Below are 23988 nucleotides of genomic sequence, written 5' to 3'. Positions count from 1 at the left end.
GGAAATTTCTAGAACTCCAGCTATGAAATACTTGTGAGTAATATTACCACATGATCAGGCCTTCATTTGGTCACATGGTTGCTATACTAATTATTTCCACATGATCCCTGGAAGACAATTTCATAATCAGCAAAGAGCTTTTTTTAAAAAAAAAATAATCGACATTTTTTATTTATTTAAAATATTGATAATCTACACTTTCTTATAAAATATCACAAGGCACTATGAAGACCAAAAACATAGTATTACAATGAAACTAAAATATCAAGCACATCAGTAAGAGCTGCTTGGTGATATTTATGTTGAGATTTAAAGATGAGGGAGAAATGGCAATTCAAAAGTTTGACTAACAGTTCATCCTGAAGCAGACATCTTTTCATGCTTTGGATTCCATGCAAGTGACAACAGAATTAACTTGTGGATAGATTTTTGGTTATTGCATTAGAGGATTCAGCACCATGATTTCCAAAAGGAACACAGGCAGTCTCTTCAGTGGCCACTAGTTCCACTTCCCTAGTGACTCCAAACCTGCAATACAAAAGCTTGGCCAGTTGAGACCTGTCAAGTCATTGCATAGTAAGACTTAGCTGGAGGATGCATAGCCAGAAAAAATACAGTGGGTGGTGATTGTCTATTGAAGGTTAATTGCAGGGGGTTAAAAATAATAATAATCCATATGCTGAACTGCTGTTGTCAGAGTAACCCTTCCCTTCCCTTGTCTAGTCACAGCTGAGCCACTAAGAACTTTGAGTTTTTTCCATGAGAAAGTTGTGAAATAGGTGCATGTGTACAGATATTGTAGATTTCCTGCTTACTGCTAGTTTGGGGGAATGAACCTTTTCCCCACCTCAATACTATCTGTTCTCTTCTTCCTCATCAGACTGTTGCAGCTTTCAATTAAATATGTGGTGTATGGCAGCAGCTGTAGTCAACCTATCTACCTACATTCAATTTTGGAAGTCTGCAGCATAAACAGAGGGGAAACTAGGGAAACAAGACCTGCTCCCACATCTCTGCTGAAAGACCAACTCACTGTGCCTTTTTCTCCCTGAACTGTTTCAATTCCAGCTGGTCATTATAAGAGCTTTGTAACTTTAAGAACTGCTGCCTGAATGTGCTTGTTTCCTCTTTCCTCCAGGTCCCCTTTTCTTTTTGTGTCCTGCCTTTTAGATTGCAAGCCAGCTGGAGGGCAGGGACTATCTTGTGTTATTGATCTTACATAAGCTGCTATAGGAGCTTTTTCAGGTGAAGAGTGGGGAGAAAATACTACAGCTTATTTATTTAAGTAGTCGCAGCTCTTAAACACCATTTGAAAAGAGGGAAATGGACATATATTGGTGGATGCGAGAATATATTTGGGTTGATGTTGCCTGCTTTGAGAAAATAAGGCATCCGTTCTCTGGAGATATTACTTCAGTGCAAAATCCACATATTTAAAAGGCTGTATTGAGGAACATGTGAAAGATCAACACATTCAAAAGGTTATATTGAAATATTTCCATATTTTATTAAGATCGTTTTCCAGTGCCTGATATAATACAATGGAGTACTTCCCCATAGGATGGCTCCAGCTGTTAACAAATGACGTTGCCTGCATATTAGCAACTTATGACATCAGTATAGCCCTCAAATGAATTACAGGCATTTATTTTTAAGAGAATGCCATCTAGTATTGATCATCTGTAAACTCTGATGCTGTTTTTAAATAAATGCAATACATTTCAACAACTGTCTTCAAGCATTTTTGTATTTGTCACTTGTTCTTATTTTCTGTGTGCAAATGTCAATGACAATGAACCTTTAAAACAAAAACATAAACAAATGAGAAGCAGTTGTCTCTCCTATTCTTGGGACCAGAGATTAGCTCAATACTATTTTCATTTCTTCATTTCCTGATTGTAAACTCATGGAAACTAGCAGCAGAATGTGTGTGTATGCTATTAATTACTGTACCCAGTTGGAGAGGGTGCAGATCCAGCTAAGCGGGTGTAATGAGCTTAACCAACCCTGAGGTAGAACCACCACTAGCTCCCTGAAGGATGTGTCTTCCCTCTGAACTGGAAGCCAGCCTTGCAGACTAGGAAGCTCCTACCATCAAAGACCCATATCCCAGTAGGCTCATCAAAGGATGGTGAGTCAAAAGAACAGAGCTTAAAGTTCCACAGAGATGGAATATCCATATAACATTTCACTGCAGAACATCCTATAGCAGCAACAGGGGAATTGCTTCCTGTAGCCAAATGTCGACTAATATCGAACGTCATCATGAAGCAACTTTCCATGACTAAATGGGAAGACACCCAATGGAGGAGTATACTTGTTTGGCTTTGTGGGGAGGTAGCCTAAATAATACATTGGTGTGTTAAGAATGTGCAGCAGATCAGGGCCTCTGTTTGCCAGACAACAGACCCACAGCAAGTATTGTATGTGAACTGCTGTACTATAAAGATTCTCAATGCTATGGAAACAGTTGCTTGTGCCACAATTTATGGTAGTCCAGTTCTCTTGAGTTGAGATTAAGTGGAAATGGTGTTTTCAAGGTAGAAATTCTGAAACCTCTGTTTTACAAGAACAATTATACATCAGCAGTAGGTCTCTTCATGAAAGATGCAAGTTTGAGTTGGGTTGTACTGGTTATCCTCTTCTTGTTTCCATTCCACGTTGCAAAATTATGACCAAGGGTCATTGCACTGCTCTATTTGTTTGGGGCAATTCAAGGTAATCCATAGGAAGTGGGTTAATGCAATGCATCAGGGCACTAACAGCATTAAAACACACACATGCATCTGAGTTCATATTGCCTATTGTCACATTTAGTGTTACTGCACACTAGTTTAGGCAGCCTGCTATATGTGCAACTGAGTAACTTACACTGTAACACTCACGCCCCTGAGTTTGTGTTATATATACTGTACTGCAGTGTTTTGAGTGGACCTGCCATACCCACCCAACCTCAGCTCTCCTTCTTTGCCTTTAATGTCAATGTGACAGACAATGTATCAGATGACGCTTTCCCCAGGATTATTATATCCTTATGTAGGAAAAAGCTTCACTGGTTACAATTCTGTATATATACATTTCTGTACTGTATATACAGTATATTAAAGGTACCATGAGTAAAGACAGTTTGTTTGTTTTTAAGTTGGCTTCCCCAGGGTTAGTGGCTTATTAGAAGAGAAAGTGGTCATAAGGCCAAAGTTTTTTTTTGTTTTTGTTTTTTAATTCAACAGGTAAAATCTAGAAAGAAAGTTATACTGAAAGATTTGTAAAATTGTGCTCTTGACATATGACCTTGGAAACTTATGGGGGGAATGTTCCAATTTTCCTCAGATTCCACACCATTCATCTTATTTGATTCATATGTTAATATGAAGCAATTAAAAGCAATGTCTCTACCATAATGCCCTCCCTCTTTCTCAATACACAACAGAAAGGGGAGGGGGAGCGAATGCTTGAGGAAATGCTGCTGGGCTCTAGACAGGGTTTAGAAAGGAGAAAACAAAGTGCTTGCCGGTGCAGATATTAGCTCAGCCAGCTGATCTGCGAGTAACTTGCTCACACAAGAGGCCTAGTTGCATGAACAGTGTAACGTTTGACATGAGGACACACGGGAATATTGCAGCTGCGACTTCCGCGATCAGAACTGCAAGATACTTCCCCCCCCCCCAAACACGGAAGTAGCTGCTACGATCTAAGTTTCACTGCTTCAGACGTTAAAATGAACATACGCAAAAAGCTAATTTCCTTTTTCTTTCGGAGGCATCAAAACTGCTTGCAAACGGCGACTAGACGACTTCCACATCTATGGCAATGAAAGGGGAAGGGAGATAAGATAGAAACCTTCCATTTTTCTCTTGCAGATGTTAACGATCAAATCCACGCTGACCAGGCCCTTTAAATGTAGCCCTCAAGGCACACTGAAGGACTTGGGTAGAGCAAGTAAAGGAATTCGTCTCTCATTTTAAGGGCATTTGTTCGCAGGACACCTTGCTGCTATACTCTCTTGTGAAGTGTATAAACACTGTAGCACCAAACAGCACACGGCGTGTTAACAGGGCACAGTCGAGGTCCTTCCTATTCACAGGGAGTCATTTTTACTCTTGACACCCAAAGTGGTGTGAATAATTATTTTTCCACGAGGCGTTTATTTAAAATGCTGCTTTGCCTACTGACAGCATAGACCCGACTCCCCAGGTGACAAGCACCCTGTCACCTTCCCTTTTGCTCGATGAACTTGAGAGGACAAGGAAAAGAAGGGGGGACCCTATGAGGCAGAAAAGCCACCGATGAGCTGGGGGGGGGGGAGTCATGGAGATTTTTAAACCCCACCCAAGCTGGTGATGGAAGTCAGGAGGGGGAGCAGGTCTGGATCAGGACACAGTAACGCAGGTCTACACAATGCGGGACACCTTGCCCCCAAATCAAACGGAGCCCATCAACCATGTCGTATCTTCAGCTTATCTAGGGACTTGACAACTCCATTTCTGGCAGCAAAAATAAAAGGTATGTCGAGTTCCTGGTGGGCCATAACATGACCGGTGAGCCACGTTCGGCTTGGCTAGTTACAACGCGCAAGGATTATTAGGTAGCTTGCCGTATGACGACCCACCAAATCTACACTCAACTCAAACTGCCCTGACAGTCTTCGCTTGAGGCTCCAGCTTATTTAAAGGGCTGCGGGGAAAGGGGCGGATTGATTTTTTTTTTTAATGGTTTCTTTCGGGTTCTCAAACTATACTGAGCAGGCCTTGTTTATATGTGTATCCCTCCGCACCGAATCTTGCGAGTAAGCGTGCAAACGGCCTTCATGGTGTCCTTCCGCGGCGGGGAGAGGTGTAGAAACTGCAGAGGCGAACAGGGATGGGTTGCTGTACCTCGCTCCGGCCTGTGGAGTTAAAACGCTAAGGTAAGAATCTCTTTGGCGGCGTATTCCTCCGCTCTCTCGCAAGGAGGTCTTCGCCCAGCCTGCCGTGTCCCTCCGCCGCTTTTGGAGCACACAAGCAGGAGGCGCTTCTTCTGGCTGTGCGAGGAAAACAGGGGGTCTGGAAGGAAGACAAAAGACTTCAGCGCGCAGCGAGGATTTGCCTCAGTGGGTCTGGCTCGGGGCGCCCGGTGTTCCTCGCGGAAGGAAGGACCGTGCCTGGGTTTGTTGTTACCGCGCCGCAGGGTCGTCGTGAGGGGACTCGAGGACTTTTTCTCTCGGGGCCTGGCGGATGGATCTCTAGGTAGCTTTTCCAGATATCGTTCGCCCTCGCCGCCGCCATCTTGGATTTTAATCCGCCATTTTTCCCCTTGGAATTATTATTTTTATATATATAGATGATTATTTTTTTTCGCCTCTGGCCGAGATTCTGGACGGCGGCGGCGGAGGCTTTGTGGACCTGCGGGGCAGCGGCTGGCGAAGAGGACTGCAGTGCCCAGGGTCAGCTAGGAGGTGAGTGCTTGGCGGAGGCGGAACGAGGGGAGGGGACGGAGGTGTGTGTGTGTTTGTGTGTTGGGGGGGTGTCCTGGAACTGGCACGGCGGCGGCGAGGGCCCCACTCCTTCCGGGGAGGGGGCGGGATGGAAGCGAGGCCCCCTTAGGCTGGGCAGGGCCCGAGGTGGGGCGACGACCCGTTGGCGAAGTGGGGGGGGGGACCTGCTTCTCGTGACGGAGGAGACGAGGGTCTTCGGGGTAAAAATGTGGGGAGGGGCTTCGTTTCTCTAAAGGGCATCAAATAAAGAGATGGCATCGTGCGCTTCGCTCCCCCTCCGGCGCCCATAGATGAGGACAATACGGTGGGGCTGGGAGGGCGGGCGGCGAAGGAGGCGATGGGGATGGCCGGGGCCGGCAGGAAGAGCCAGGCAGCCTTTCCTTGGAGGTGGCGGAGAGGATCGTGTCAGCACTTGGAAGGGCCACCAAGCGCACCTGGGGAAGCAGTCGGGCAGCTGTCCAGCCTAGGACGAGGTGCTCCGAGCATCCCCCCCTCCCTTAGCGGGGATCTGGCACCAGGTGCTGCTCATCGCACACCTGCCCGCATTTCCATTGAACTCTAGAGTGTCATATTCATGGAGGTTCCTAAGTGACTCCCCCATCCAGGCCTAGGCCTCTGCTTGGCTTCCCGAGATGGTATTGCGCACGGGGCGCCTTCGGACCGCTTTTATGGGTCTGGAAGGGGAAGGGGAGCCTCCCCCGAAGATCGGACGGGCCACTTAGGCTATTTAGCTTTTAGAAGCACCCGCAGAAAGCGGCGCTGGGCCACCAGTGGCTGTGAGACCCACAACACACCCATCTCCCGGTTGGCTGTGACAGCTGGCATCCCTCCTCCTCCTGCTGCGCTGCTTCGGCGTTTAAGGGGATGCGGATCTTCGGAGAGGTGGAGCTGGCGCAGGATTTCTGTGATAGGTGGCGGAAAGGCAGCTTGATCCTGGGTGTCTCGTTTTCCCAGCGTTTGAGCTGGGCTTGGGGAGCGGTGCCCGACACGGAAAGCAGATGTGACTGGATCGGGCAGGGCTGCCTTGAGTGGAGGAGCGTTGCTCCCGGCCTTTGAAGAAGGCGAGAGGCGACCTCTAGGGGGCACCGTAGTTTCAGCTAAGGGTCGGAAAGTAGAATATACTTACCTCCCTGATCCAGCTGAGCTGCAAAAGAAGTTTGTTCTAATCCTGTCAGCTGTCAGGATTTGCCGGCTAGTTTCGCTTTGCATGAGATTCGAACAAAGCTGTGTGCAGAAATGCTTATTAAACTAGGAAACTTGTTTTGGCTTTTCCACCACAGACACCTGATCACTGAAGAATGAATATAAAAGAGTGTCTTTTAATTATTGACTGAAATTCCACGATTTTTTTGTTGATGGTTTAATAGTTTTTTTTATATGTAAAATGAACCCAGTTTCTTCTAAATACAATATGATCAGTAATCTCCTACAGGGGTATGGAACACGCAGCCCTCTAGATGTTCCTGAACTACAACTTCCATCATCTTCCTTGACCACTGACCATGCTAGCTGAGGCTAAGGAATTGGAGTCCAAGAACATTTGCAGGGCCCCAGGTTCCCCAGCCCTGCTCACTTGAGGCAGCACTTTTTTCTTTCCACCAAAATGCTTGTTTTATAGAACATTGTTGTTTTGAAACAGAAGGAAGTATCGGTAAGCAATTGATAGAGTTATTGGTGGGAAATTATGTTCTTGCCTTTTGCTTGAACAAGCAAATGCTGAGATCTAGGTGATGGGGAATAGAGTGGTTTGATTATTTTTATACTCTGTTCATGGATATCTTAGCATTCTCAGAAGCTAATTGGGATCACAAGCAGACTTCCCTAATAAATCTCTTGCCCAACCACTGTTGCCCTGCAGTATAGAGCTGCATGGAACTGCTGGCTGTGTTCTTCAATCAGTTCATGCAAGGCAATGATGTTGTCCATTAGGCTGAATATTTGCAATGCACAGGGATTTCTTGCTGATACCAATACAGAAAGTGCCCCTGTAGGTTTGAAAACCGCTCCTATATATATTGTTCTCAGAACTATTTCTTACAAACAGCTATTAAAGGCTGTAGGTGGGTCCAACATGGTAGAATTATTCCCTACACAGAGAAAACTAGAATACTAGGGAGAGGTTAGGCTAGAATCCTCTCTGACCTCCTAGTTTCTATGCCTAGGCAATTGAATAGAGCAGTATTCAATCACATGAATTCCACCTACTGAAATGATGAAGCCAAGATAGATTTCAGACCATCTGCTCTTTGTGAGAGCTGTGTTGAAGGGATGCAGAACAGATAGTGATATCTTTCATTAGAACCCATTACAGGTATACACCCTTTTGAGCTGTGGAGAATTGGAAAAGTATTGCGTTGAAGTAGCTTGCCATAAATTTGGCAGACTACTACTATATTGTTTGCATTTTTTTAGGTCTCAGTATTGACTCCTTTCCCTTGCTTACCTTAGTCATTTAAATAATATAGTAATGCAGTATATTCACCATTGTTGTGGACAAATGTTTGTTCATGGTGTATCATAACAGAAGTTATATTTTGCATTTATTTTTCATGCCAATTCATTGGAAATGTAGGAGGCATTTCTTTGTACGCTTAAAGTAAAAACCTGTCTAGGATGCATTCTTAAATGCTTTATTGCATATTGGTGAATTTAAGAAGCTTTTTCTTGAGTTGGATGAGTCTTGAACTGTGTGATTTGACTATGTAGATAACATTTCTTGAGGTATTAGTTAAATAAAACTTAAAAGAAAGTAGCAAAACCTAATTGGCAGAGCATTCCAAAACCCCAATCTTCTGTGCTGGAGAGGGTTTGGATGGAGCAAAGTTGCCACTCTGCCCAGCCCTTCCCTGCTCTGTCACTGGGGCAGCCCTGCTGGCAACTGGCAAGGAGTGTCCAAATTTCCCAAAGGGTGGGTATAAGCAACCACTGATAATACCCCTTCCAGCGGTAGCCAGAGGAAACACCTGAAATTGGGCATTTCAGAGACAGAAAGGGCCAGGGGCAGGACTGGCACAGGACCTATCCCTGCTAGCATCAAATGCCAGTAGTGGAATTGCTCAATCCAACTCCTTTGCTGTGCCAGTCTGGGAGATGGCAGAGCATAGGGGCAGTTTCCCCTTCCCACACCTTCCACCCTGGTTAATGTGAGCAACAGGGCTGTGGATGCAGTGGTTTTTGGTGCCACTTCACATAGCCATGCTGTTGCATGTCAGGGATTAGGACAGCCTTCTTAAACTCATTTTTGAATCTCTGTAAGTCACTTTGTGTGCAGTTTTTTTAAATTCTGTACTGTTTTCGAACTTATTATGTTGTAGTTGTATTTGGTACCTGTCCAAAGTGAGCCTAATAACATAAAAACAGAAAAAAATACACCAAACTTTTCTCCTGTAGTTTGTTTGTTTTTGCCAAAAATGGACAGCCTCCAAACTACCTTTAGTAAATGACTAAACCTTATGAATTATCATTAATGTCTAAGGTCCTAGAATTAGATGATACTAAATTTAGGAATTAAATAAAAATTCATTTACAAAAATTAATTTAATTCTAGCCACTAGGTGATATTTTGGTGTTTAAATTGTAAATTCTCCATATTATTTCATGATTCTAATATTTTTTATTCTGATCAAATAAATGTGTGAAACAGTTATTGTGATGTATCGACAGAGCACTACTCTGTTATACCATGGGATTGCGCAAAAGTACAGTATCTATTGCTGATGTGATTCTGGCAAAATACCCTAGTTACAACCTTGCGTTTAGTGCAATCAGTTTGTGCATCATGTCAGCTCTATCACTTTGCTGGCGAGTTGCAGGATTGATCTATTTGAAGTGGAAAACATCTTGGTTAATCACTTTGGGCTGACCTGGGTCTGGGTCAAGAGGTGTTTTCTGCTTCATGTAGGTCACCTCTGTATTTTCTGGAGTACACGGGTACGCATACAGGATTGGACATAAACGAAATAAACTGGTGCAGCATTTTACAGAATTGAGCTATCTGCAATTAATTGCGTTTAAAATCAGTGGCCCTTGCTTCCAACAATAAATGTATGCAAGTTGCAGTTGTAGTAAGTAGTTTTTCTAGCAAGATTTATAAGTCTTCTTCTTATAAAGATTCTGAGCCATTGATAATGTAATTAAATTGCACTGACTTCATCTTAATATTGAGTCCTTGGCAACCTCAAGTGAAAAAAGCTGGTCAAAGGGACAGATCTTGTGACTCTTTATCTTCCTGAAGTTGAAGGTAGACTTCCACAGCAATTCAGTTTTAAGTAAAAAGGATATTAGGACAGAATGGGTATTCAACTGAAAGTAATTGAGTATGGGTAAATAACGTCCGCGCTTGGATTATAGGGATCAGTGGAATACTTGTTCCTGTTTTAATGAGATCCTTGTTTCCATGTATACTCTCTTTGACCTATAGTCTGCTTCCCTTCCTCCCCCCCTTTTCCTTTCGTTTAGCTTAGACCTGAAATGAATGCTACATGTTGAACTTCCAGTCTTTGCCCCCTCCCTTTTATTCCTAGTACAGTTTGAATACATAGAGTCACTAGCAGAGTTTGAAAGCACCTGCAATACTGTGATGAACAGAAGCTGTAAACGTTTTGATTACAATTGAGTACAGAATCCTATTCTAAACCAACTCTGGTGCTAGGACTGTGCTCTGTGGTACTGAAGCATTTTTATTTTTTTTTGGTACAAAATGGTAGGATCATTTTTGTTTGTATTTATTGGATGGCTTAGGATACCTGGGCTGATGTATATGTTTTAGTTTAAACAATTTATTCTGCTTCTGATGAACCTTTAAAATAGGTTGTTATTAATAGCCTGTCCCCATCAATTTTGCAACCACTGGTGTTTGGTACAATACATCAGACTAAAAAAGTTAGCAAATAATGTAAATATTGTGATACTTAGTATTCAAATCACAGTTTTCCAAAGTGCAGTGTTTACTCCCTGGGAGGGGCGCTCCAGCCGCTACAGGTGCTTTTTGCTCTTACCTAGATTGTTAGATCCTTTGAGATACTCATAGTGAATAGCCTTGACAGACTTTATTCAACAACTTTTAGCAGTTTTCTTTCATTTGGGATTAAATACCGTACTTCAAATAATAATGAACCCCATGGTGGATAAGGAATAGTGGATTCAGTTCTGTGCATTTCCTTTATTACATATGAATACAGTGGTACCTTGGTTTACGAACTTAATCCGTTCCAGAAGTCCGTTCTTAAACCAAAGCGTTCTTAAACTAAGGTGTGCTTTCCCATAGCAGTGTGGGACTCAATTTACAAATGGAACACACTCAACAGGAAGCGGAACATGTTCCACTTCCAAGGCAAAGTTCACAAACCAAAACACCTACTTCCGGGTTTGCAGCGTTCTTAATCCAAGTTGTTCATAAACTAAGCTGTTCTTAAACCAAGGTACCACTGTACTAATCCATTATCCCATAATATGTGGTAGACAAACTGAAAAGTTATTTTAAACTTATAAATCATTTTGTAAGTTACTATCTTCTCTCTTAAACACAAAGTTGATTAGCTGTTGGTGTGTAGACAATTAAAAATTTCCATAACCGTCAAAAGTGGAATTTTAATATCAATAAAGATATGGCTATTTTAACTGATACTTCTATGTTCACTCAAACCATCGGGATATGGTTGGCTCCAGTGAATAATAAAAATGATAAACTGCTATATTAGTAAGTAATTCTAATTATAATAGTCTGGATTTGTGCATTAGAACATGTAGCTGTTTGGAAGACCTCAAAGCTGGAATACCTACATGTTCTTTGACAATCTGAAATCGGTATTGGAAGAATTCTGTGGGGAATTGAAAGAAATGGGTGGGGAAATGAAACAGGCCCAGTACATTTTATCAAAGTGAAAAAACCTAAGAATTTTTAAGAAGCATGCCTTCCAGGACTTTGATCCCTCCATCTTGATAGTTTGGTACGTAAGCAGGTGATATCTAGATCAGTTAAAATGGAATGTGATTATGAGGTCTTGCCCATTCATTTTTTTTAAAAAGATCTTTCCAGCTAGCTAGCTAGCTATTGATTGATTGATTGATTGATTGATTGCTATGACCCAAGCAGGTAATAAGTTTTAGATGAGGAAAGGACCACCCCCAAATTTGCAGATACTCTCCCATAGAGCAGTGGACTCCCACCATCAATTTGACCTTTTAAAATAGTTGGGACTCAAAGCTCTAATAGTGCTAATAATTTCATAGGAAAAAATGTTTCTGAAATCCCCCCCCAAAAAAACCCCCATTTAGTGGTGCATACAACACAAGAGTCCAGTGCATGTACTCTGGAAAGTGGGGGGCAGGAGAATATTGTGCAGCTTTCTTGTGTCTTCAGGAATGAGCAACATCCACATTTCTAGACAATAATTCTGCATAAAACTGAAACATTTCTTCTCATTCTAGGACAAGCATCCAATGCTAGGCAGTTGTTCTAGAAACTGCCATAAGACTGCGGCCAATCCATCATTCAGACAGCTTCAACACCCCTAACCATCAAGATGACGGACGTTTTTCATGTCTGTTAAAAATCACTTTAAACATGTTTTAATATTTAATATACTTCCCATTCTACTATGGGGCTGTTGGTGGTCTTCAATTAAAGGGATTCATTGAGAGCACATCCACAGTTTCAGCAATGTTGCTGCATTAAATGCTTGGGACCACTGACAGCCTTTGATGGACAGGCTTGCATGCCCACCCAGAAGCATCTTGTCCAGACTGAAGGCAGTTACGGTATGTGGGTATGCTAAAGAACAGTTAACCTGAGCATTTACTTGATGCCCTTCCCCAGAACAATCAACCATTATTCAACTACTGATCTAGATACAGGTACCTCTGCTCCACAATGCCTTTACAGCTGCTTTGCCAGTAGAACACTGATGCTGACTACTGCTGAGTACTTCCAGAACAGCAATAGGTTACTTTGGTGGCCTGTCAAATTCTGCAACACTTTCTTCCTGAACTTTGTACTTGCATCCAGTCCCCTCTGCTGACATCGCAGTATACTGCTCCTGTATCCTGCTTCGTACTCCTTTATGTTCCTGACTGCTTTCTAAATGAATTCAGTGGCTGCTGACTTCAGCTCATTCCCAACTTTGCCTTCACTTTTTGCTTTGGAGTGGATCTCTTGGTAGCTGGTCCACAATGGATTAGACCAGACTATTGCTTGTTTCTTTTCCTTCTGTTCAGGCAGTGGAATAAGGCTCCCTACAACTCAGCTGGTGAAAGGCAGCAAATCAAGATTCAGCCTGGAGTCACTCTTGAAAGGGACTGCCTTTGCCTGTTACTTTCAGAGTGCCTCACCAAACCTACAAAAAGGATAAGTGTTTGAGTACTAAGAGTGCTGCTGTGTGCGTTTCAGACTGTTTTCTCTTTTAACAAAAATGCAATTAGTGGGAAGTGCAGTTACATTTCTGCAGATATATACTTGCAATGAATCATCTTTTTCAAGTCAGCTTCTTGTCATGATTTCTCATACTGAACCAGTGCTGCAAAAAGTTATTCCAGAAGATATAATACAGGTGACTCTGAACTTACGCTGCGGTTACATTCCAGGGATAGCCAAAATTGCATATGGTCAAAATGTATTGGGTTTGATGATGGATGGGATTGCCAAAGTCTTTTTTCCTGGATGCTTGCCCCCTTCCCTCCTCCTTTTTTATTTATTTCATTTTTTTTGCTAAGCACAAAACTAAATGCACACAGTTTAAATGTTCGTAAAATGCGAGTTGCTTTTAATCCTCACAGTAGAAAAATGAAAGAGTTAAGGCCTAACACTTACTCTCATCAACATATGGAATATAGGTGAGCATTGGGAACTGGAAAATACTGAGTTGCTTGCTCTCTGTATTATTGTCAATTGTGAAACCAGTGGTCAGTTTAATGACTAACAGTAGTTAACAGCTTGTAATTTGAAAGAGATGAATGCAATTATGTGTATTGAGTTACCACGATTAAAGCTTTTGCTTTCATGTTATTTAAAATAGGCTTTTGCCTGGTAGCTTTTACACAGTAAGGAATTTCATGCAGGGAAATGCATAGATTTCCATGTAGGTGAATGAGCAGGTTGATAGTAGAGAGACAGATCACTCTGTTGTCTCCACCAGCCTTCTGAATACTGTGGCGGCTGTTAAGGAAGGCATGCATCACATCTTGCATGGAAATGCAGTGAATTGGTAGAGAAAAAGACAGAGGAATCTGTTCTTCCTCTACCTGCTATACATGTTAGTCATGGAGAAAGGAAAACCCCTTCTTCCGTAAAGGACTGCTAACTTTTCTGGACTTAATTTACAAGACTGGATTTTAAAAGCTGAGACTTATTCTGGTAGTAAAAAGTACTTTGTTATTGTATGTTCCAAACACTTAGTCTAAGCTTTGTGTTTGGCCCTTCCATGAGTTAGTACAGCAAATCCCAGATCAGGCAGTATTATTGGAAAACAAATTACAGACAATGACTGATTAACACACATCCGAATTTTGCACAATTGCACATGTGCACCAAACCTGGAAGTGACCTTAAAACATCACTAAAAGGGTGGAACAGGGGAGAACGAGGCAGGGTGTGCTTTTATGCACTCTGAGGCCAGGAATGGAACCCCTGCATGAAATGGTCATCAACTGTAATATACAGTCGTACCTTGGTTCTCAGTTCAATCGGAAGCTGCAGAAGCTGCATCGGACATTCGGCTTCCCAAAAATGTTTGCAAACTGGAACACTCACTTCTGACTGTAGAACTCTGGCAACTTAAATGTATTGTGGTGGTAGTTTTAAAATGACTAGTTTGAGCTGAATTTACAAGTATGTCTGTACACTGTACAATAAGGATCAAATAGCTCATGTTTTCTTTTAAGCCAATAGGGATTTAGGGTTCCTGTAAAGATGAGTTCATTCACAGACAGTATTTGTGGAGTATATTTTTTTCAGAACTGTCTATGTTCTGTTGCTTTTTGTTTTAATGTTGTACACTGCTGTGGTATTATTAAGTGTTTAGCAGTCTCTACATGCTCCAAATACCTAATATTCTGTGCATTGCCCACAGTATGTCAGTTATAGGCAATCAGACATATGCAGTAAATAAATAAATACATCACAGCAGAGTTTTTGACTATTGTGTATTCTGTTTCTCCTAGGAAGCTGAACTACAATTAACTTCTTAAAGCCTTTGGAAGAAGGACTAAATGCAACGGGGACAAATTGCCTGTGGGAATGAAGTGGCTGGGAGAATCCAAGAACATGGTGGTGAATGGCCGGAGAAATGGAAGCAGATTATCTAATGATCACCATCAGAACCAGTCCAAATTGCAGCACCCTGGAAAGGAAAATCCAAAGACTGGCAAAAATGGCGTTGAGAGACGGTCAAGCAGATGTATGTATATGCTAATGTGATAGGAGTGATCTCTAGTTAATTATTTGTAATTTCTGGTTTCCTTATGGAATATTGTGGTGTGCATTTTTAATGTAATAAATGTATTTGTTGAGTATATTGTTTTCTCTGTACCTATTTACATTGTTTCTGGTTAACAAATTGCTTTATTGCATGACAGATTAATGTGGTTGAATAATTCTTTCTTATTTCTGAAATAAATTTTAAGTCCCAATAAATGCTTAAATGTGAATATTCTTCTATATTAAATGTGAATTATCAGAAAAATTGTGCATACCTCAATTTTTCCACATTTATGTTGTGTCCCAGAAAAACAAGGGATTATGCTGCAGTCTACAGCTATGAAATCAGTGGGAGATTTGTTATTTACTTCACAAGGATATGGATTGTGGTCTTGGTGTTCATTGAAATAGTTGCAAGGACCTTGTGTTTATTCAGTTTAATTTCTTTTTACTTATGTCTTAGATATTAATAAAAATGATAAAATTGAGATTAAAAATATGATGATCCTGCTCTATCATATGTAAGGAAAAGGTTGACCATTGTGCCCCAAGACACACTGTACTACTAAAAGGTTTTTGGGATTTCGTAGCCATATGCAACTAATGACAGAAAAAAGTTTGCCACCTTCAGGCACGTGTATATGGTGTTGAAAGATAATCTTTATACAGTACTGACAGAAAGATCCTTTATAATTCATTCTTATTATGCAGGTGTTTGTATTTCATGTGCCACTACAAATTTAAGTTGGTACAAAATTTGGCTGCCTGAAATTATCAGCTCTAACTTTTTTAAAAAGCAGGGGTACAAATATTTATTCAGAGGGTGGTCACCTGTGCTTCCCTGCTCCCATCTGCCTACAGCATGGGCTGCTTTTCCTTTTGCACTTTTAGAACCTAGAAATCAAGAGCCTTACAAAGGGGATAGGGATCCTTCAATATCTGTTCTCCATGCTGGACAGCAAGCGGGATGCTCTGTCTCATGTTTCAGGCCTAATCTGAAGCTGGAAGGGGCTCTGCTAATAAATTTTGACAACTTGGTCACATTTTAAGCAAGTCAGAGCTCATGCACATGGTCTACATGCATGATTTTTCACTTTCACAGAACAGTATTCATAATCTCAAGAGATCACAGCTCCCTTATTATGCTGGTCATTGACCAAATGCATAAGCAGTTTTTCTATTTTTTCTGCAAGTCAACTACTAGCATACAATTGGAAACAACTCTGCTATGTTAAGTAGGGCTATACTACTGATGCTTCCAACTGCGCTTCCATTATATTTTAATTTTAAGCAACTGTTGTTTAATGTTAGAAGGGAAGTGAGATAGCTATGTGACTCTTTATCATTAAAATAGAGAAAGATTTCCCAAAAGCAATTTCTGCATGTCACAGTCAACCAAGCATGTGCTAAGTATAAGGCCTTGTGCTAAGTATAAGGTTTGAGAAATTGTGTCTTCAAAATATTTGAAGTCTTTATCTACTCAACATTCACTAACCAACAGAAAACATGGTTAGCTCTCTGATTGGCAGGTTATGTAGTTTCCACAACTCATTTCACCAGCTCCAAATGTACGTCCCTGATGTCTTCTTCCTCCTCTGTTTTTGCCAGAACAGATCAAAACTTTTGAAAACCCAAATATTGACTTTGGATACCAATTAAATGCATGCATGGCAATTTCTATAATTTATTTTGCATATGCAAAAGGGAATCCATAATATTCCCAACCTGAGCTTTTCAGGATTAAATAAACATTGTGCACTTTAGTTGGAAATGTGCAAAGCAAGACCAATATAAAATGAAATACAATATACCTCTTGCAAAAAGTTTGGTGGGTGCATTTAGGATGACATGTAGGCTTCATCTGAAAGGCACTACTGGTCATTTAGTCAAATACAAATAAGACAGAGGACTAGTTTCTTTCTAGAATAGCATCACTGCTGCCACCCTGCCAATCTTGTTTAGAATATATTTGTTTAGTGCTAGTTATATATTTAATAGTACTAATGACACTAAACAACTTTGGTGTCATTTGGTGGCTCTTTATGAACATTCAGTGATGCTGAATTAATCATTATGTCACCAAATAGTTTCATGTGGTATGAATTGGTATAAACTGAAGTTTAGGGGCCTCGTTTGTTACATTTAAAACTCTAAATTCCCCAAGGTCAGAGTGATGTATAAAAAAAAAAAAGACTATAAATAAAAAACAGGATGCAATTGGAGTCATACAGCAGAGACCTATTCTCCCACCTTACACTGCCTCCACTTTGAACTTCTATATTAGGACAAATCGCATTGGTCTCAAAGCTGTTTCTCATGTTGTGGTCCTTCATGGGATTGCCCCTTAAATGGGGAAGATCCAGAAGAATCAGCAGTCTATTTTGGCTAATACTAATACTTCTTTTGATTTATGCAGGTAGTGGTGGTTCGGGATTTGAGGGCCAAAGTCGCTACGTGCCTTCCTCTGGAATGTCTGCCAAGGAGCTGTGTGAGAACGATGACCTAGCAACTAGTTTGGTTCTTGATCCATATTTAGGTTTCCAAACACATAAAATGAACACTAGGTAACTTGCTTTGCTTTATCTATCTAGAAAACATATATCCTTGTGTGTATTAATAGTAAAGAAGAACGTAGATCTGAGCTCTCACATTCTGCTTGCTTTTTAAAAAAACCTTTCAGATAAAACAATGTGTTGGGAATTGTGCTTCAAATATTTCCTTGGGACCAGAATGTTTGGCCAAGTAGACTCATTCATTCATATTCTGTTTAATCTCCATTGTCTGCACCAGGTGATGCCTTAGGCTAAATCCTATAACCAAAGCTACAGAAATTCAGCTACCAAAATTTTGAATTATCCAGACCATTATATAAGTGTTCCCACATCTTACTATTCATGTGCTGATTAGATTTCTCAATCATTAACAACATGGAGAGCCATTACGATCAATCATCATTTAATGATTGATTGCTGCCTTTTATCACTCAGATTAGCTTTTATTAGGTGATTTGCTTGAGGTAATATGATTTGCAGATTGAACATGTGAGTTCTCCATTTATTGTTGTATTTTGTAGTAGGAATTTTTTCTTGTTATAATTCACATTCTTCTTGTTTTTCTATATACTATTGAGCGCACAATATAATTTTTAGTTAGGTGGGTTCCATTTCTGTTTACTATCCTGGCACCAAGCTCAGTCTTCAGCATAATAAATAACACTTTTAATAGCCAACCTCTAAAGCATCTTGCTGAACTTAACGTTTCATCCTGGCTCAGAAGTGTACACAGCTTAGAAGCTTCTGGAATGCTCTGCAGAAACTGCACCATAGATGAAACAAGACCAACTCCTCAGAACAGATTTGTCTTGGGTGGGGGGGAGACACAGTCCCACTGTGCAGGCAGGAGTCCTTCTGTTTATAGAGCAACTTTGTTGGATGCAATCCTGTGAATTGTAAACCAAAGAAAACTTAGGTTACTGCTTGTGGCTTGTTTTGAAAAATCTTATTTGAGTCCAGGTTTGGATGGCATGATAAACCAGACTTTGACTGACTTTATCTGTCATGTGGCAGGAGTGGGATAGCACTCCAGGAACTTCTGGGTAGGATGTGTCAGTAAGATGCATTTTCACATTAGACCACAGTTTGTTTTAAACAATAGCTTAATGTGGCATATAGAGCAGGCCACTGTAGAGTTTTGAGATTCCTGTGGGGAGGGGATTCTAAGAAACTTGGAGATTTGTTTCTGTGTAGCTGTCTTTACTCTGGCTTTATTAGATGAGATCTTTCTGTTTAGACACACATTAAATTGAGTTTGAATAATCTGTCAGATTGTGGTGGCTTCAGGTATTAGGAGAACTTATTTCTGGTTGAAACTCATAGAATCATAGGAGGTTATTTTTCATAAGCCCTTGAAAAGAATGTTGCTTTAAATATTTCAATTCTGGATCTTCGTGTATCTTGACTTGGTGGGGGAAATGTTCTAATTCATAAAATGGTTGCAATTTAAAATACTTATAAGCCTACTTAAAGATAATGCTCTACAAAAAAAGATAATGTTCTCCCAAAAAAATGGTCCAAAGTGATGTCTTTTGAACATAGAATCCACCTCTGCTTGATCAAATCCTGGTTTAATAAGCTGGGATATACATGAGCTGCTTGCACTCGCAAGGAGCCTGTTTTCTCCCACCTCACCCTTCACACAAATGAGGAAACAAAGCAGGTCACTGTCGTTAACCATAGTTTCTTGTTACGTGGGAACTTTGGTTAATGGTTTCCAGACAGGCCAGAATTTGAAAGGCAACTTTCAATTACAGTTCACTGCATCTTCCTGATTTGTTTCACTGCTCATGTGAAGGGAGAAACAAAGCTGGAGCAGAAGGGTTGTGTGTAAGGTTATGAAACTCATGCGTATCCTGTCTTATTAAGCCAGGATTTGATTGTGTGAGCGGAGCCAGTGTACCTTGTCATCTAAATGAAATTATTAATGGATTTCTGAAGAACACATTTCAGCTGTTTATAAAAAAGAATCCAATCACAGGGTTGTTGTTGTTTTTTTAAAAAAGAGAAGTCTTTATTCACTCTATATTCATTAATCTCTTCAGTTCCTTCCTCTATCCCTGTGCTGGAGATGTTTTTGATATATTTAGTTCAGTAATGGTTTCTGACACAGTGGTCATGAGAGAGTCGGGATAGATTAACCACTGCAGTAAGAAGAAGATGAGTTAGAGATGAGATTTTCAGAATATTCCATTTTCAACTTTCACTTTTATTTTAAAATAAGAACAAATTTTGCAGCAGAAAGCAACTTGCTGGTCCTCAGCTGAACCACACATGCATTTTGACTTCTTTACAATTTGAGGCATAGGTCATCATGTGTATTGAAGGTATGGAAGTAAAGTAGTCCTAGGGAGCTAAGTCTGATGCCTTGCTCTTTAATAACCGACTGGACATTTGTGTAGAAGCAGCACATATTAAGTCAGTTTGTAAGTGTTTCTTTACACTGGCAACATAATCTTTTCCCTTTGACTGGCATCTTAGACTTGTCTTGCTATGGCAGGCTAGAGAACCTGTCACCCTCTATCTCGCAATGGCCTCAGCCAGTGGGGCCTGCGTTGAGGGATGACTGGAGTTGCAGCCCAGCAACATCCCACGGACCATAGGTTTCTTTCCCCCTGGGTATGATTTTTTGTAGCTTATAATTGATGGATAACTCATTCAGGGTGAAAATTGGTGCTCCTGTTTACAGTTGGAGCTGGGGAATACACTTGAACTGGATAACTTCTTGTTTGGATCCTGAGAGCCATTGAATTGAGATCTACCCCAATAAAGTCTGAAATACAACTGTGAAGGTCCATCACGATTCCTCAGCTGCTGGTTTTCAACAGTTGCTATGGTTTGACATTCCAAGAGGAATAGGTCCCTGAAATCCCTATTTATTTATTTTTAAAGTTATTTGTCATAAATTTTCTTCCCACTCCATCAATTCTTTCTGATACGTTTGGAAGATGCTTAAGTATTTCTGTGTTCTGCCCGAAAGCTCATTCTTGCTTTCTGGTTATGCTTCCAGACAATGCTGTTTGAGCTAGTGTTACCTAGTGCGACCCCAGTCAGCCATCTTTTTAAATAATGTGTCACTTTTCTATAATCAGTTTGAGAATAAGTGTTTACTACAAGTGATCTTGACGGTTTTACCAGAGTACCTTGCTGGGAAAAATGCTATTCTCTTTTAATACCTCAAGAACTCTGCAAATGCAGGCTAGAGCCTCAATAATTTTTTTTATCCCCTATTTGTTCAGTGTGGAAACCAATATTTTTGCTTGTGGGAATCTTTGATTGTCAGAGCTCTTCCTTTGTTTTTGTTTCCCATAGTAGAACTCACTTTGCTTGCAGTAGTTTGTGTGGAGAGCTGCACAAAATGCTCTGTTGGGAACCACCCGGAATGGCTGGGGAAACAGGCAGATGGGTGGGGTATAAATAATAAATTCTTCTTCTTCTTTTTCTTCTTCTTCTTCTTCTTCTTCTTCTTCTTCTTCTTCTTCTCCTTCTCCTTCTCCTCCTCCTCCTCCTCCTCCTCCTCCTCCTCCTCCTCCTCCTTGGTAACCAGAGAGTTGGACTACTGTAATGAACTATACCTTCCATTGATAACAGTTCAAAAACTTTAATTAGTTCAGAATGCTGCTGCCTGACTGCTAACTGGGGCTGAGCTGTGACACTGTTATTTCTTACCAGCACTGAAGCAGTTTCACTGGCTCCCAGTCAATTTCCAAGCTCTTTTCACAGAGCTGGGCCTTCTCCTGCACCATTGCACCTGACTGACTAAGTCATCATCTAAGGTGAAATGGATGGAAACCAGGGAGAGGGTTTTTGTTGTTGTTGCAGCCGATCTTTGAAAGGAATTCCCTGGGAGGGATTCCCTGCCACCTGTGTTAATTTCTTAATACCAAATAAAGATCTTTGGAGTACTCCTGGATCCAAATTGGTGACTTTTGGATCCACAGTGACTAGACTAGGGGTGCTTATATCCAGCTTTGGCTGGTTCACAGCTACCAGCCCCTTTTGGACAGATATGACTAGTATAGGGACAGCTATCTAGAAGCAGCACTGGCAAGAAGTAAATACTCTTGGGTGTATGGTTCAAGATAGTGGAGTCCTGTACTTTTTTATTATTATCAAGTTACAAGCATGGGTGAATGTCTTATAGACACACTCCATAGAATTCCAAGTGGCGGAAAAGCATACTGCTATTTGTCCATGGTGAAATACATATTTTTTTTAGTTCAAGATTGGGTTCTTTTGCATACTCTATTGTTTTTAATATTCGGTTGGAAGCCGCCCAGAGTGGCTGGGAAAACCCAGCCAGATGGGTGGGGTATAAATAAATTATTATTATTATTATTATTATTATTATTATTAGCACTTAATCCATGATATTTTCATTTGCAAACAAGGGTTTGCAAGAGATATTTAAGAACATGTTAGGAATTATAAAATGTTAGGAATTATAAAAATGATAGAATTATTAAATGCAAACTGTCCTACATACAAACATTTAATTGAAAGCAGACATTGATAAAATATCTTTAAAATGTTTAGAACACAGTTTCACTTCCTCTCCTTTGACTAGTTTTTCAGCCCAAATAAAATTGATACTAACATTTGTTGTCACCAGACTAGAAAATATTTAGGGTTTCATACCCATATCTAAAGTCACTCTGTGTATTGGGATATGTGCTTATAAAAGCAAGCAGTTGTTCTCAATACATAGTAGTTATATTTGATTTTTGGCTAGGATTGATGAAAGTATTCTGTACACTTTGAAAATTGTGAACATACATTTTTTTCTATGGCCTATGACAAAAGGAAAGGACAAAGCGGGGGACTTCAAGAGTATATTGAAAATGCTTTTGTTTAGCAGTTGTGCAGTGCAATCCTATGCATGTTTACTTGGAAATCGCATTGAGCTCCATGGACTTGCTCTGTAGAAAGTGTTCAGGGTTGCAGCCTTAATGCTTCTGACAGAAATGTTGGGTCGGGTGGCTTCTTGACCCCAGTAGCTCACACAGGGAAACTAGACTATAAAACTGCAAGATATTCATAGATTTACATTGCTAGTTTTTGAACCCAGGTAAGTCCTCTATTCTAATGGTTGCAATTTTATAAATTTGTATTTCTAATGACAATGCCTGCCTGTTACCACCTGAAATCTTAAGGTTCCAGTTTGTAATAATTTATTGTAGCCAAACTTTTCTTAACCTTCTGTTTTAGCTTTCCTCAACCTGATGCCCTCCAGACATTTTGGAGGACAATAACTTTTATACCTGACAACATGGCCAATGGTTACTGCTGTTAAATATTTGAAAGTGTCTTTCAAACTTCCCCAGCACTGATCTCCTAAGCAGGCCAGGTTCTTTAATTGTAAAGATAAAATCCCCATTCCTATAGCTGTTTTTGTGATTCATCTTTACATCTGAAAATCAACAGCAACACAGGATGATATTTTTAAACAACATTCCAGCATTCCAGATGTGGCTTCCCCAGTGTCTTGTGCAAGGGTACTGATGTTTCCCTATGCTTACTGGAAACACTCCACTCCACTGTGTTCATTGACTGCATTTACCTTTAGCGTCATCTCATAGGGCCATATCCTGACCAAGATCAGCACTTCCTAACTTCTTGGTGTGCACAAATTTCAGCAACACATTCCTTTTCCTCTCTCAAAGTAATTCCTGAGACTGTTGAATAAGGTCCTTGAGGAACTCATCCAGTTTGTTCTTTGCTTCTGTTAGCAAAACTGTCACTATAAGAAATAATTTTTCTAAGGAATGAGGGCAAGAGTTTTGGGAATCTTCCTGTGGCAGACTACATACCTTAGAAATGTGGCCATTGTTTTGAATTTGTGCCTAGAATACCAAATCAGTTGCACAAGATTTTTGAATTCCACTGCTGGTGTCAAGAGGGAGACCTGCTTGCTTGTAACCATTTTTGGCTATTGGTCTGCAATGCTATGTCTGCATTCTAAGATTATACTTGAGGTGGTCATAGATTGTGGGGATGATGCCATACAAATTTACAACAATCTGTACACAGATCAGGGTCAAGCCCAGTTTACAGCTTTGCTTGCTTGGAAATGTAATTTCTTAAACAATGTTACATGGAATGAAGCACCACTCAATACTTAGAGCTGTGTTGTGTGTTAAGCATCTTTAAGGGTTGGTGCCAGTGGCTCTAATTTTGAGGGTGAAGTGTGTTGTTTCAGTGCTGCTAATCCCTGTAACCCAGATGTGTGGGATATGTCAGTCTAGACTGCTCTGCTGCAAGACAACATGACTGACAAGAATTGGCACTGGTTTTGTTTTGTTTGTTTGTTTATTTATTTATTTTGGTATTTCTGTGCCGCCCCATAACCGAAGTTCTCTATGTTACATCTGCACAGCTGGCTTCCTACATGAGTGCAGGTGCCTCAGAGGAAAAGACTCTTGTCATTCCCATTAGTGGGACACTTCCAACTGTTAACAGCTGCCAGGTATGCTGCTTAGAATACAACATTCCAAATAAACATCTCCACAGCTCTGTAAATAAGGAATCTAATAGCTGTGTTTCTGTTACAT

The 23988-nt window shown here is 40.7% G+C and overlaps 1 protein-coding gene across 6 annotated transcripts in view; it reads left to right on the top strand.

Annotated features, from left to right (window-relative positions):
- The first annotated feature begins 3120 nt into the window (after positions 1-3120).
- Positions 3121-23988, top strand: part of KMT5B (lysine methyltransferase 5B) — a 33366-nt gene continuing 12498 nt past the window's right edge. Inside the window, exons 1-3 of one of the 6 annotated variants that reach the window (XM_083479949.1) lie at positions 3121-4906; positions 14630-14865; positions 17302-17449. In XM_083479949.1, the coding sequence (XP_083336075.1) occupies positions 14706-14865; positions 17302-17449 (308 nt within the window). In that variant the 5' untranslated portion in view covers positions 3121-4906; positions 14630-14705. Of the gene's footprint in view, positions 5435-5485; positions 5600-12204; positions 14473-14595; positions 14866-17301; positions 17450-22034; positions 23904-23988 lie in introns of those variants that run through there. The other 5 variants (XM_083479948.1, XM_083479951.1, XM_083479950.1 and 2 more) reach the window with 5 other exon arrangements.

The sequence above is a fragment of the Podarcis liolepis genome (assembly GCF_965112155.1).
Source record: "Podarcis liolepis genome assembly, chromosome: 1".
Lineage (NCBI taxonomy): Eukaryota > Metazoa > Chordata > Lepidosauria > Squamata > Lacertidae > Podarcis > Podarcis liolepis.
The sequence above is the reverse complement of the archived record's forward strand: the minus strand, read 5'-3'. Positions and strand labels throughout refer to the sequence as shown.